At 42.6% G+C, this 14,818-nt stretch overlaps 1 protein-coding gene across 1 annotated transcript in view; it reads right to left on the bottom strand.

Moving 5' to 3' along the window:
* The window catches only part of BPIFC (BPI fold containing family C), a 14,983-nt gene extending 1,011 nt beyond the window's left edge, over positions 1 to 13,972 (bottom strand). Inside the window, exons 1-14 of the mRNA XM_009647798.1 lie at positions 13,867 to 13,972; positions 13,367 to 13,478; positions 13,117 to 13,245; positions 11,566 to 11,721; positions 10,696 to 10,759; positions 9,830 to 9,890; positions 8,804 to 8,895; positions 6,352 to 6,525; positions 5,594 to 5,647; positions 4,104 to 4,274; positions 3,501 to 3,568; positions 2,140 to 2,182; positions 1,223 to 1,286; positions 354 to 430 (exon numbers count right to left, since the gene is read on the bottom strand). Coding sequence (XP_009646093.1) covers positions 354 to 430; positions 1,223 to 1,286; positions 2,140 to 2,182; positions 3,501 to 3,568; positions 4,104 to 4,274; positions 5,594 to 5,647; positions 6,352 to 6,525; positions 8,804 to 8,895; positions 9,830 to 9,890; positions 10,696 to 10,759; positions 11,566 to 11,721; positions 13,117 to 13,245; positions 13,367 to 13,478; positions 13,867 to 13,972 — 1,371 coding nt within the window. The remainder of the gene's footprint in view (positions 1 to 353; positions 431 to 1,222; positions 1,287 to 2,139; positions 2,183 to 3,500; positions 3,569 to 4,103; positions 4,275 to 5,593; positions 5,648 to 6,351; positions 6,526 to 8,803; positions 8,896 to 9,829; positions 9,891 to 10,695; positions 10,760 to 11,565; positions 11,722 to 13,116; positions 13,246 to 13,366; positions 13,479 to 13,866) is intronic.
* Positions 13,973 to 14,818: the final 846 nt, after the last annotated feature.

Consider the following 14,818-nt stretch of genomic DNA (forward strand, 5'->3'; position numbering starts at 1 on the left):
CAGCAGGATTATATGGATAGCGATAACTAATTTGATTTGCTTGGCCAAACTTGAACAAAATGTTAAAGGGAGACCTGTTTTCACGCTGAATTGCAACTTGTAAGGCTGAGCAATCTGTGCATTGAATCACTCCACAGTTATGTATTCAGTTTTAACTTTTCCTCTCAAAGAAAGATAAATTTGTTTCTAATGTACCATTATTATAGATCTCATTTTAAACCCAGGGCGCTTTACTGCCTAACTAGCTCAATTCCAGCAAGTTTCTTGTGCAAACAGAAGGTGAATAAATGTCTAGCCAAAAAAAAGGAAAAAAAAAAAAGAGGGATAACCTTTCATAAGTGTCAAGATCTCACCTGTACAATTGTAATATGAGGTCTTGTCAGGGTAACATTGGCCAGATTGGGAAGAGGGAATCCTTTTGACAGTTTAGCTTAAAAAAAAAAAAAAAAAAAAAAAGAGAAACACAATGATTTAGGTTTGCATTGGAAAGATAATAAATACCTGGCCTTCAACAATCTTATTTATATAGAGATTTCTAGGTCATTTACAACAGTTAACCTCTTAGACTTCACAAGCAACCCTGGGAGGTAGAGACGATGCTCATTTACCAAAGGGGCAAAAGAATTACAGATGCTTTTCTCTTGGCAGAGTGTTGCAGCCAACCCAAGGCGTTTCGTGTTCTAACACATTACATACTCAGTGATTTGTCCCTAGTGACCTGGGGGATTGTCAATACAGCCCTAGCATCATTAGAACTTCTTCCCATTTGTCTCCGTTAATTAAGGGAGGCAAAGTTCATCCCGGTACAGAGGGCTGGCAGAAAGCTATGTCTCCCTCCATGTCCTTAAATAAGATTTATGAGAGGCAAAGGCCCTGCGCTGGTCTAAAAGAGGAATACACCTCACACCCAGTGGCCTCAGGCAGGTGTGCAGGCTAGAGAGACATGCTTCTCACTGATGCATCATGGCCACCTTGAGTGAGGTGAAGGCAGATGAATTATGAGTTTCCAAGCCCTTTTTTCCCTTTTTGCAGAACAGTGCCAGTGAGGGGGCACACTTACACCCCTACAGGTCAGTCTCCCTCTTCCAGTGCTTACTGGCTGATGGTAATTTTCCACTCAAGCTGATGGGAGCTGGAAACTTAAGCAGAAAGTCAGTAGAAATTCCTAGAATCACCCACTCTGCTGGAAGCTTTTTGCTGATGCTGTGAAATACAGCCTTACCATTAGCTGATGGAATTACTTCAGTCTGTAAAATGTAAGACAGGATGTTCTCAAGAAGAGAGATCTGGCACAGACAAGAAAACTGAGTTAGACATCTCTTCCTGATAGTGGTAGAACTGTCATGCCCTAATCCTGGATGGAGTTAGTAGGATCATGTTCAACTTTCAGCTCTCTTTTGGCCCAAAAGAGTCATAAGCTCAAGTGAACTTTGGATCTTAAGTCTTTGGAATGACACGAAGGAAGTGAGATGCAAAATGCAAATGGCTTTCATCATGCTGGGACAACTTTTTCATTTAAAACAGTCTGTTTCCTTTATTTGTGAGATAATTTATCGCCAATAGGAAAGCAGGACCAGAACAGTTTTAATTCTTTCTCCTCAGCTACTCAGAACTGATTGATTATACTCAGAATTAAATGACTCTCTGCGGAGGCAGGGTTTTCCCCTGTAAGCCTACAACTGCACTATTTCAGGCATCTGAGACAAGTGTTTTGGGTCTGTTCCCTGCTGTAATTCTGAGCATCTGTGATGAGCACCAGTGCACCACATGGAGTGCCTCTGCCACGGTCGTGCATGTGAGGGCTTAGACAGCACACTGCTCCGTCTGCTGCTACAGTTCAGATTACCACTGTGCATTTCACCCTTATGATTTGAGATCTCTCGCTGCTTGCTGATGAAATAAGATACACCAGTCAGGGGAACCACGGAATATCTCATTTTCGGAGCACGAACTTGCCCCAAAGAATATACTTTTAAGTCCACAGCAGAGAGGTGGCTGCCAAAAGACAGGAAAAGAGCCACCCAGGAATGAAGCCAAATGATTTAGAAATACAAATAAAATTTAGCTGCTTACTCTTTAGCCTTGATACCACTGATATTCCTGGTTTGCTTTTCCTATGTGCTTAAACTATCCGCTTACCTCGAAAAAGCCAACATTGGAATGGGCCAGGGAGAATTGGAGCCTGAGAAAAAGAAGTGAAACAAGATGAGTCACTAGAAAGGATAAACACACGTCATTCTAGCCATGTGCAGTCACTGCTGTAGAGCTCCAGGCCTTAAGAAACATCTGTAAAGAGACTTCGGAAGCAAAATATACACAATGTATACTGCCTCGTCAAGAAAGAGGTGATTTTTTTAGGGCATTGCTGAACATGCATGCAAAAGAGTATGCTAGGAGGGCTGTAGCCAGCAATGTGAGTGTGCTTCTCCCTCTGTGCTGTATTTTGGAAATTGTACTGACAATTGACTTTACCAGCACTAGCATCAAGGACTTGCAAGGCTCTCAGATATTTTGCAAGGATTTTGGTACACCTACATAATGCTTTGATGTGAGCCTTACTAGGGTGAGAAGAAAAAATCTGTTCATCGTATGGTACTGCTGCTGATGGTGGTGTTGCTAATGTCTCTGCTTCCAAATTCACATATTTATTCAGTGCATATTCAAGTATCCAAACATGTATTCAAGACATGATTTCTGAATTTCCACAGAGCCAGCATCCCAGCTCTCAGCACACTCTAGATTTGTCTCTAAATGTTGCTGCAAAAAATGCTAACCGCACTATCCTCCATAAATTCTTAACATCTCTGTGCCCCGACGAACCCTGCATATTCTTAACCCTACAGCTGTCTTCCCGAGGGGCTTCTGTGAAATCGGCATCCCAATTCCCAGCTATGAGGTCCCAGTATACAGAGTGTCTCTCTGTAAAATGTGACATGTTAGATGTCTAAATGCCCAAGCCTCTGGTCTCCAGTTTTCTGACCCTTGGGAGTGCCTTAGCTGGAGAATCTCTGCCCTAAGAATACCAGCATAGGAGAACTTCAGGGATCCAGATTCTTTACCGTGTCCTGGACCCCTCTGCACTTCCCTAGTGGCACAGGTGGGCTAGAGAGCAGTTGCATCTTGCCAGCTGGAAAGGAACAAGGGGAGCTCTCAGATGATTCATGGCCAACACAATTGCCCTGCACACTCTGTTGATCTTGTTCAGAGGGGAGAGTAGATGCCAGGAGCAGAGAAGTCCAATGAGACCACTGCCCTGCAGCAATCCACAGCTGGGGGGCAGCCCCTTGGGGACTGTGGCAGTTGTCACAGAGAAGCTTCCTGACTCCTCTAAACTGTACAAGTACAGCCACATAGAGAATTAGATAATCTAATGTAGACAAACTCACCAGGGAAACACATTCATTAAATTATGGTTATCTGATCATGTGCCTAAACTGCTAATGTTGGGATTGCTAACCCTTTAAATGGCTGGAAATCCTTCCCATCCCAGGTTGAAATACCTGTTCAAACACAGTGAGCCCATCAATTTCTGGTCAAATATATTCAGAGCAATGCTGGTGTTGGCTGCCTGCAGAAGAAAGAAACCATGGGTTACCAGACAGAAAAAAACAGGACCCTTGCTGTGAATTAGTCACAAATACAGAAATACCATCTTCCCAGCTATGTACAGAAGCTGTTTCATGTAGGTGCAACTTTCTTCCTAGCCCAAGGCCTATGCAAGGCTGCACAGAGTAAATGTCTGCTTATCTGAATGGCAGTGATGAGAGCTGAAATGTGGGTAATGAGTTTTCACTAATCAAAGAGATTTTCAGTTAAATGAGCAAGTTGCCAAGAGGCATGACTTATGCCTGCAGAACTGTCATTCCAGAGAACAAAACTTTGGTTAATCAGAGTCGCTATATGTTTGGATTTTTGTCCCTCTATAGGAAAATATTCTTTGCCATAGAAATGTCCGATAAGTTAAGTGAGGCCACATAGGCACCACCTGTGACTAAGGGGAATTTGCATGTTTCAGTACTAGAAATCTGGCACTTTGTTTAACAGAAGGAATGAGCAAACATATTTAACCCCAAGTGAAACGTCACCGTGTTTGTTGTACTTACTATGTTCATTGTGAACAATGACTGGGTGGTTGAGTCTGGCAGAACAGCAAACACCTCCATGGAGCCCTGAATTTCTACCGTGAAGGAGTCCTGCTCTAAGCTGACAGTAGGTATTTCAGTAGCCATTAGCTTCAACATCACTGGGTAGGGTGTAACTGAATATTTGGCTACCTGTAAGGTTTGAAGATGCAAAAAAAAAAGATAGAAAACCACTTTTCTTGTAGAACAGATCAGAATACTGCATTTTCTCATTCTTGAAGCAATCATTTTGAAGTAGTTCCTTAAGAGGAGGTTAAGGACAGCTGCTAACATCAGATTCTTTCAAGCAAGCAGGAAGTAGTTTTGTGTGGTGATAAATTAACAGTATTGGCCACATCAGGAATGCAGCGAAAAGTTCCTTCCACTCTAGGAATATGATTTTTTCTATATCACTTTGAGGGAAATTAAATACTTGTTTGTGAACATAGGAAAGGAATGGAATGTGAATGTAATGTTTAAGTCACACAATAAAAGAGCTCAGGAGTCATTCACTTTGAGATTCACCCATCTCATGAGACAGGTTCCTCCTCTGGACTGTCCTCGGAGGAGCCTCACGCTGTCCATTGCCTGAAGAGCGAATAGGCTCACCAGATTCATTACTTAGAACAGAGGGGGTGGAATATTAGCATCAATGCTCATGGCATTTTATGGAGAAGACCGTATGATGACTGCCCTCGGAGCATTCTTAGATTTCTGAGGGAGGAACTTAATATCATCTGGGAAGCAAACAAGGATGTGAAGTTCTTTGAATCACAAATTTGATTTCATCCAACCTCAGCATTCATGGCCTGGGGTCTCTTATACTCATTTTTAGATTCCCATTCTGTCTGAGAAGGCTGGTGGAAGCCATGCATGCTTATATTCTCTGTCCTGTTATATTCATCTCCTCTGCCTAAAATAAATGGAAATCCTGCACATCTGCCTTGTCTGTTCCATAGATGTAATGTTCCCTGCCCATCTCTTAGCTTGGTTTCCTGCTCGTGGCCACTATAGTACCTTACCAGGTCTGTACTGGATTCCTTTCTGCTTGTCAGTCACAGGCTAGCACTGAAGCAAAGACAATTACGCAGGTTTGGGCACGAGAAGGGTGTTATTTCTGAGCTGAGGCCTTCTCAGCAGCCTCTCAAAGCAGGACTCATGACTGGAAGCTTTTTCCTGCCTAGAGCTGGTTTTAGGTGGGAACAGCTGTGGCTGGGGCACAGTGCCCAGAGTAAAGTTCTATGTGCAAGATTACGGGCCAAGTTTGGTAACAGTGCAAGTCATTCAACTCACTGTGGGGGTGAGAGGTGACAAAGCCCATCTGCTTTGCTGTTACGAGGCATACGTGGGCCTGCTTCTCCAGCACAGGAGCCCTGCTGGCCCTACAAGCCTTTGGGATACACCAGTAATGAGGTGTCTGATGCCACACACCGTGTGGTTCCCTAAGAGTTTGTGGAAGTAACGATACTCACCTCAGGGATGATACTGCCAAATATCTCTGTGCTTATATTAAAATAGCTGCAAGTCTGGAGAAAAAAAAAAAGGAAAAAAAAGATAAGAGTTTACCAGATTTGACCTTCATGGTCGGCTTTTGTTTAAATGCATTATTACCATCATTTCAATGAACTTTTGATTCTGTACCTTTTGTTCTCAGAAATAGTCTTAAGGAACTAAGTATACTTAAAGCTGATCCCCAGTAATACATGGCAAAATACTTCCTGGGAAAGCAAATGCTTAATATCATTATAGTTTGGGCTGCAATCTATAGGTTTGGGGACTTACTGGACCTCCTAGAGACAGGCTAGCCATGTCTGCCAGCCTCCAAGCCACAGCTATGGTACTTTTACATGTGGTTTGCTTCCATGGCCCCTGTAGTACTTTCAGTCTGTGAAGACCCCTCAGAAAACATCCACTGAGGCTGCTAAATTCCCTAGGGTAGATCCTTTGTCCATGTCTGTGCCTCAGGTTGACAAAACCCTTCTGTTTTGTAGCAAAGTTGCCAGTATTTGGTACCTTGCTTAGTGGAACTTGGCACCCCTGTGACCTGAGGCATCTATATAGAGCATAAATAAAAGAGCATAACAGTATCCTTGTATTTATTATCTACTGTCTCCGGACTTTGCAGGCCAATTAGCAGCTTTATATGGCAAAATATTGACAACTGGCAGGTCAAAGCCCCATCTTGGATGACCTGAGCCACTCTGGCCCCATTCCTCTGTCCCCTACTCACCTCCTCTGCAATGGTGATGTTGAAGGCCCCTGCAGTGTAGTAAGCAAATGAGGAGGTCTGAAAGAAATACTCAGAGAAGGCAAGGTAGAGCATGGAGTCGCTTTGGTCTGGGACAGTGAAGGGAGCTGCCACATAGGGAAGGTCAGAATAGTTTCCAGCTGGATAGACTATCCCCTGAAAGGTAATGGCAGAGACAAAAAAAAAATTTAAAATATCAGTGTCAAAATATGACTTTAATGTGACTGCAGACAATTAATGCTACTTTCCTTTCCCTTGTTCAGGCTACTCATTTGCTGTGTAAGTGAGTACATAGGCTTTGTAGGATACTCTGAAGCCTTGGGGCTTTCAAGCAGGTGGTGAAGACAATTTCTGGAGATTGGACACCTTCACAGATGGCACCTGAGATCTCTCTTTTGAGATGCTGATCACCTACTGAAGACAGCCTACCACCTCAGAAAACAAAGCCTCTAAATTAAGGGTCTACATATTGCATGAGGAGTATGACTAAGGGTCCTTACTGAAAAGCCTTACTTTCTCCTTTCCCTATCTCCAGGAATTTAAATCTGAGAACTGCTGCCTACAGCTATCCAATGGTCTCAATTACAAAATGGATGTCTAAAAGCAGAGGTCTTTCTTGGTCAAAATCAGTACCTTATTCTACCCAGAAGCAAGTTGGTACAAGTTACCAAGACAAAAGAATGCCAATGAGAGAAAGGAAGGCTATGTCAGACAATCCTAAAACCACCTATGTTGTCTTTCGCACTACGCATGATATTAGGCAAGGCTTGCAGACCTCATACTTCCAAATGCATCAGATTAAACAAAAAGGTAAAACTGATTTAAAGTGAGGAAGGTATGCAGAGGTTAAATTTTTTTTATCCTTCATTAGTTTCCGCCTTATGTTTCATCTCAAATGTATTCTGTGTGTTTTTATTTTCTCAACTCCTCCCCATAAATCTCTTAATGTTACGTTGCCTTTTAAGGACTACCAAAATGCTTACAAAGTGCTGAGTCACTTTGCCAATGACTTGCTGGATTTAAACAGTCACTCGCTTTGTATTTTTCCCCCATGTTGCATCTTATGTGGGAGAGTAGCTCTTGTAAACAGCCGTGACACTACTTCTTTAGTCTACCTCAAGTCCTTGCTTAAAATCTAGTTGCCACAATATCCAGAAGAGCTTGACAGCAGCTGCAGAGCTGGTGTGCCAAGACCAGTGTCTGCCATACTGACTGATACTGGCTTTGTTCCTTTGTGTTCCCGCCACTCTTATTTCCTTGTTGTCTCTTGTTTATACTTAATTTAATCTGTGACAAGACTGTCTTTGCATACTTCCTTTGTAGAGCACCTAGCACAAAGCATCTTAAACTTAATTAAGGATCTTAGATACTATGATGATGCTAACTATGCTCAACCAAATCACCTTACACAGAATGACAATCAAGTAATTTTAGAAATAGGAACTAGTCTGAGTTTAGTTTCAACACATAAGGAGATTTTTTCCTTTATTTGAAATAAACTTTCAGGCCTTCAAACTTCGCAGCGCTCCTTGGGCTCCCATGCTTTTTCAAGGGTCACCTGTCTTCCCATTCAAGGTGCTTAATTCTTGCTCCTATAGTCTTTTCCTCTCTCATCTGACAGCAGATGCATCTAGTTAGTGCAATGTGTAGAAATCTTCCCCTGACTGACTGAACAAAGAAGTCTGAGATATTAACAGCGAGAGAAGGATGAAGTTGAACACCTTTCCCTTTCTCTCCTTTCCCTTTCTCTTTTTTCTTCTAACTTGCTTAGTCAACTTTTATTGCTCTCTATTTGCTATAACCAAAACCAACTCAACAGCAATTTAAAAAGATGTGGCTTTTAAATCATAGAATCGTTCAGGTTGGAAAAGATGTTTAAGATCATCAAGTCCAACTGTTAACCTAGCATTGCCATCCCACCACTAACCCATGTCCCTAAGCACCACATCTACATGGCTTTTAAATACCTCCAGGGATGGGGACTCCACCACTTCCCTGGGCAGCCTGTTCCAGTGCTTAACAACCCTTTTGGTGAAAAAAATTTCCTAATGTTCAACCTAAACCTCCTCTGGTACAACTTGAGACCATTTCCTCTTGTCCCATCGTCTGTTACCTGGGAGAAGAGGCCGACCCCCACCTCACTACACTCTCCTGTCAGGTAGTTGTAGAGAGCGATAAGGTCTCCCCTCAGCCTCCTCTTCTCCAGGCTAAACAAACCCAGTTCCCCCAGCTGCTCCTCATAAGACTAATAGTTCATTTTACAACAGGATTTTTAAAAAATTATTATGAAAACAAATGCAGTAGTGCTTTGAAATGCCTGTCTTCTCAGATACTGGGTCCTAATATTCAGAAGAGAAATCATGTTCATCTTGGAAAGTGGATCAAAATAATAAAAAACACTGCAGTCTTGGCAAACAGCACTACAGGCAATTACCTTTAAGTCCAGGTCAATGAATGGTTGGAATACTGCTGGCAAGCTATTTAAGGAGTAGTCGACTTCAGCCAAATCATCAATCGGCATTAGGACTGTAAGGGTGGTAGATAAAGGAAAATACACAATATTACAAAAAGCACAGAAAAAAAATCATGTACACTTAAAACTAAGTCAGTTCCTGAAGGAGAATGACACAAGTTGTTCCAAAGGATAGGGAAAAACACAACCAGGGACCTCTTAACATGCATTCTGACCTAAGGCTTGATGCTTCAACTGTCACCTTTTTTAAAGCACCTTCTTGTGTTTTTCTGATGTTTTCTTATCGTGGAAAAGTAAATTTGGTCAAACCAAAAAAAGGAAATGGCCATGCCAGTGCTTCAGGCATAAGGAGGTGTTGGGATTTCTTGTCAAGCAGTCCTGAGACCATCCCAAGTGCCTCTAACTTGCAAATACCTTCCCAGAAAAGGCGGGTACCTGATCTGCTTAGGTACTTGGGTTTTGCACATGGTATCTGCCCAACACTTTAGGTGCCTTAAACTCTTGCAAATCTCACCCAAAATGGTTAAAGTGAGAAGGTTTTTTGCAAAGGAGTTTTTTCATTTTACCTTTGGCAATTTTGAAAAATTGGCAAGACAGACTTAAGTTTCCAGGCAGGCTAGGGGAGCGGGCTTCAGTTTGTAAAGTGCTATTTGTGCATGAGGACTCAGAGCATGGGAGGGAAGGGGAAACTGCCTTCACATCAGAGCTGCATGGTCTCTAAGTGGCATTTCTCATAACAAGGGTGCATGCTGCCACGTTCACAAGCTGAGAATCATGCCCACATCCTTAGCTTCTCAGAAATACCCTTGCTTGTCCAAGTACCACTCCCTTTATTTAACTGTGGTCCTGTAAGCAAGGGAGCAGACAGAATGTGGGGTCTAATACCTCTGCTGGAGGCTTTGCTGACCAGTGGCTGTTAAGGAAACTGCAGAATTTCACTGAACAGGAGAGAGAAAGCAAAAGGAAAAGGTATCACTAGTTACTCACCGTTCAGTGATCGGAGGTCTTCATCTATCAACTGGATTCCAGATCTGATGTTGGGACATGACTGCACAAAAGCACACTCAAGTTATTAGTGTGGACCTGTAAGCACTTCTTACCTGTGTGCTAGCAAATCACATTGCAGCATTCGTTTGTCAAAACACCTAAACTAGCTTTTCTTCAGCTAACTGGCTCCCCAAGGTTTTTACGCGGTGCAACATAAACATCCCCTATGTCAGAGTTGCCTTAGGCAAGAAAGTGGGAAGTTGCCAAAGGCAGCCTGATGGGGGTGACAAAACTACAGCCTTAAATAGCGCAAGGAGGAGCCAGAGTTAGTCTGACGTTAGTCTCACAGGAGAGATCCCTGTCCTGGGGCAGAACCACAGCCATCTCAAGCTCTGTCTCCTCTCAGAGGCCCTGGGCAGGTTGTCATCAGAACAAGTTTAAATACATCACACTATCAGGTGATGTACTACACCTGCTCTGTGCATCACCCAATATATGTTTTGTCTGCTGAGTATAAAAATTACCCAAACCCAGGATACATGTAGGTACGCAGGCAGAGACTTATTCTGCACTGGAATGGGAAAACAACTGCATTTTCTGGCCCTACTGCTGTCTTGGTTGAACCTAGCTGCGGAGGAGTCAATATCTTGGCCATAAACTTGGCACTTTTTCTGGAAGCATTTCTGGCTGGCAAACTGGTGACTGTGCTGATCAGACCAGAATAGGAATGTATTATTTTTCTAGTTCTTCCTTTGCCAAGTGCACAGCACTGACTTGTGAAAGTCATATTCCTTATGTGAAAGTGTGAAAAATGAAAGTCATGTTCTTTATCATAACCCGTCCCCTACACAATTTGAAAGGCTTACATTAGTGACCAAGCTCCTGTGAATGGGTTTCTTCAGATACTTGATAAAGAAGTTATGCAGAAAGCTAGAGGAAAAGAAGAAAGCAATTCATGGGTCAAGTACCGCAGTCATTAACAGGAATTCAGGTATCTCTGCAGAACACGAATTTAGTGGCCTCTGAGTGTGATATTCTAGTATGCAAGGGAGCTTTCTGAAATGCAACAACTATCAGAGAGCCACCATTTAAAGGGAGGTAATTTCACCACTAGGCATCTCAGTAATTAGCCTGGGTAGATTCGTCTTTATGAATAAGGAATTCTTCATATTACCACCATCATGTATGTACAAATACAGAATAAATAAGTAGTTTCTGCATTAGGAACTTCCAATACAAGTGAAAACACACAGGCAAACAAAAGCCAAAACCTAAAACCAGGCAACAAGAGTTGTATTCAGACAGTGAGAGAACAACAAGAAAACAATGAAATAATGTTGCACAGGGTTGGAACCAGAGGCACAGCAGACAGCAGTCTGGTTCTGTTCAGTTTTGATAGCACTGTGAGTGCTAAGGAGTACTTAAAGCATAGAACAAGCATGTAACTTCAACCTAGAGTTGAAGAGTAGAGCAGTGTTTGGAAAGAAGTGGGTGCTAAAGAAGCACAAGGGATTGTTTGATCTGACCGAAACTGCTATATTTATCCTCTGCTCAAGGGACAGTGTGCACAAATACAAGGACAGTGGGCAAATTTGGGCATTTTAACATCAGGGCCCTGATTCTGACTTGTGGTGCCTATAGATGCCAACATAGTTGCCCTATTTTGTGAAGTTGTCTTTGTGCCATTCATTGACAGTTATTTTCTCCCAGAGTATATACAAATCTCTTCCACTTACCCACTTTTTCCATTCAACTTGATGACTATATCACCAGAAGTTGTCCGGCAGCTGGTAAGTGATATTGATGTATGACCTGTATTATCTGGGGGTGTTGAAAAGATGGCAGTAACAAACACCTTTGAAATGTACACTGTGCTTCTTCCACTGTCTTTGCTGCATAAAGTAAAAATAAAGAAATAACTGAAAAAAACTATTTTTAATGAACATTCAAGACTCAATGAATTCTTAAATGGACTCTTTTCTGTTCTCTGAAGATCAAGCTGTTTATCTGAATACTTTTTATCGCATTGCTCATAACAAAAATAGATTCTAATATGTCTGCAAAGAATCAAGTATTCTACACAGATTTCCAGCTAGGAGTTTTGGAGAATGATGGGTTTGGGAAAGCAGATAATTCACTATTGTAAAGTAATTTGTTCCGGTTACCAGACCTGCATCCACAGCAGAGGGAACTGGGATATGCCTGATGTAAGATAGGGCAAGAGAGCTGTACTGGAATCTAATCTATTGGTGTCTGAGGAGGGTCGATGACCCATGTCAGGGCCTGGGTTGCCCCAGTGGGCTCCGTGCCCTTTTCCCCACCCTTCCCAGGGGTTTGGCGGCCCATGCTCAAGACCAGCTCCGGTATGGTGAAGCTGTGTTATTTTGGATCAAGTTGTTCATAACTTGGTTGTGAGAAAGAGCTGTCAAGAGCCTCACTGGTGGTCTCTATCCTTGGTTTATGAGCTGCATTTGGAGCTCTGGTCTTTGCTCAAGCTATGTTGTAGGTACAACATTGTACTTAGTTAATCTTGATGTGCTTTGCTGGCTTGACTTCCTGGCTTTGCCTCAGACCTGCCTCTTCGCTGCCACCAAACTGCTCTGCTTGCCTGTCTTGGGTACTTGCCAGTGAGGGCACTGCCCCTCCTGCCATGCCATTGCCCTCAGCTCCTGGGTCCCCTCCCCTTGCAAGCAGACAGCCCTGCTTGTCCCCGACAGCAGAAAGGCCAGAAGTGCAGACCAGAGACTGATGTAATTCAGTCAGTTTAGCAATATAGGCAATGTGAGAGGAGGAGTGATTTCTTTCCTTTGAAACAGCCTGGGGCTAGGAAACCATGGAAGCTGCTCTAAGGATATTGCCATTTGCTTGTCCATTTTCTATCAGCTTTTGAACTGTATCTCTTGGACGCATAGCACAGGGTTTCTAACTGTGTAGCTGTACTGGGAGGATTTATTATGCTGGACTGTGATCCACTGAACTACATTTTTTCTAAATGTGTCATTAGCTGGCAGGCTGGATAAGACAGCATTTGGCTAGAGCATTGATCCTTTACTATTTGCAGAGGTGCTTCTCAGCCATGGGCTCTTTATCAGTGCTTATGAGGGGGCAGAGGTTGTCTCCCACCAGCAGACCTGTTGAGAAAGACCAGTCTGTAGTCCTGGGTTACTGCTACTGGCTGTTAAAGAGCAACTTCACCATGAAAAGGTCACAAGAAAAACTAAACTTTGCATTTTTATCTTTATATTCCACATAAAGAAAAATCCCAGGACACATGAGGCTGTACATACAACATCCAGGTCCTTATGTTCCAGTTCATATCGATGGTTAGAGAAGCATTTCCAATCACCAGTTTTATCCCAGTCCCAGGTATGAGGGAGATGGAAGCACTGGGGAATTCAATAGCAGTGATGTGTATCCTAGCACATGAGGGAGATAAGGGGGAGAAAAGGAAAAGTTGGTATTTCATGAGTCAGGGTGAGCACAAAACAAGATTCAAATTTCAGTCAAACACAATTTGTCCCCAGAGAGAATACTTACCTTGAGATGTTGTATTTGACATTACCAAGCCCAAATTTCTCGTAGCCAGTCAAATCAGGGAAATGCTCCTTCTCCATATTCTGCTTCAGGATTTCCAGCCCAACTTCCTTGGCTACAGAAAAACAGTGGTCAGTTCAGTTGCCTTGATACTGCCTGGGAGTTTATAGTTATGTTCTTCTGGCTTAGGAGATGGGATGGACACAGAGTCAGAAAGAAGAGGGTATCTCATTGGAGACCCAGGAGTGGTATTTCAGATCTCACTCCTAGTCATGGCAAGAGTTGAACTTATTGATTCAATATCTGAAATCAAATGAACCTTGATATGATGTACAATGCTGTTGAGCAGCTTACTGTATGTACTATATTGTGCTCTTAAACTTTCCTTTTCTTTGTAGCCTGTGATCAGGTCATTTCCTTCCATTGCCATTGCTTCCCAGGATGTCTGTCATACCAGGATTCAATGCAATACCACCACCAGATCCTGAAAACATGACACATACCGTATTCCAACCCCTTCTGGGTGATCCTCACTTTGAGTCCAGGGTTGGCATTGAGTTGCCCACTGAGCAAACTTAAGAGGAGGAGAGAACAGCAAATCTTCATCATCTTCCTTGGTTTTTACAGGACCTGTTAATAAATATTTATAATGATAGTAGAAGTTCATGCTATGTCACATGGTGACTGTACTCCCTCTCCCTCCCTGGAGGGAGCTGTTCTGACACCAGCTTTCCCTCCGGAATGGATAAAGTGGACAACCCAGAAACCAAGGAAGAGAGGACCTGTACTGCACAGACTGTTAGAGAAATGGAGCTCCTTGGGGTAGAGGAGAAAAGCCAGCCTATTCACTGTCATAGGCAGTGGAGGAAGCACTTGGGATGCATCCTCCTGGACAAACCCCTTTGAAAGGGAAGAGGCCCTGAATTTTGAGGCTGTAATTTTTTTCCCCTCTAGTTAGTGAAGTAAGTAGCTTATTTTCCCCAAAATGTATGGAGTGCTCAGTGCTTCCTGGTGAACAGTTGTCACGGGTCTTAGCGCTTTGGAAAATCTGATCCCCTCATCTAGTTACAGACATAGACACCCACACTTTAGGAACCACTTATCAAGATCTTAGTCATAACTTTGAGAAGCCCTTTAAGTTCTCTCCCAACAGTCAACAAAAGAAAATAATTTTGTGCCAGCAGACAGTGTTTTCGTATCCCCTAGTCTGCATGTTAATAAATGCACTGTCTTATCCAAAAACTCTCCTTGCAAACTTCATAGTCAAATGGATGTTTATTTTTGCTTTTTTCATACCCATTAAACCACTTTTTTGCTGATGGAGAACCATAGCTCAATCCTCCATTCACAGATCAGTGTTCAAAGTATTTTATAAGAACAAATTAATAAAGGCAACATAAGTGCCTTTATTAATAATTTACATATTATTCCTAGTCTCTTGTTTCCCTTAACTTG

The sequence above is a fragment of the Egretta garzetta genome, unplaced genomic scaffold (genome assembly GCF_000687185.1).
Source record: "Egretta garzetta isolate BGI_Z169 unplaced genomic scaffold, ASM68718v1 scaffold51, whole genome shotgun sequence".
Lineage (NCBI taxonomy): Eukaryota > Metazoa > Chordata > Aves > Pelecaniformes > Ardeidae > Egretta > Egretta garzetta.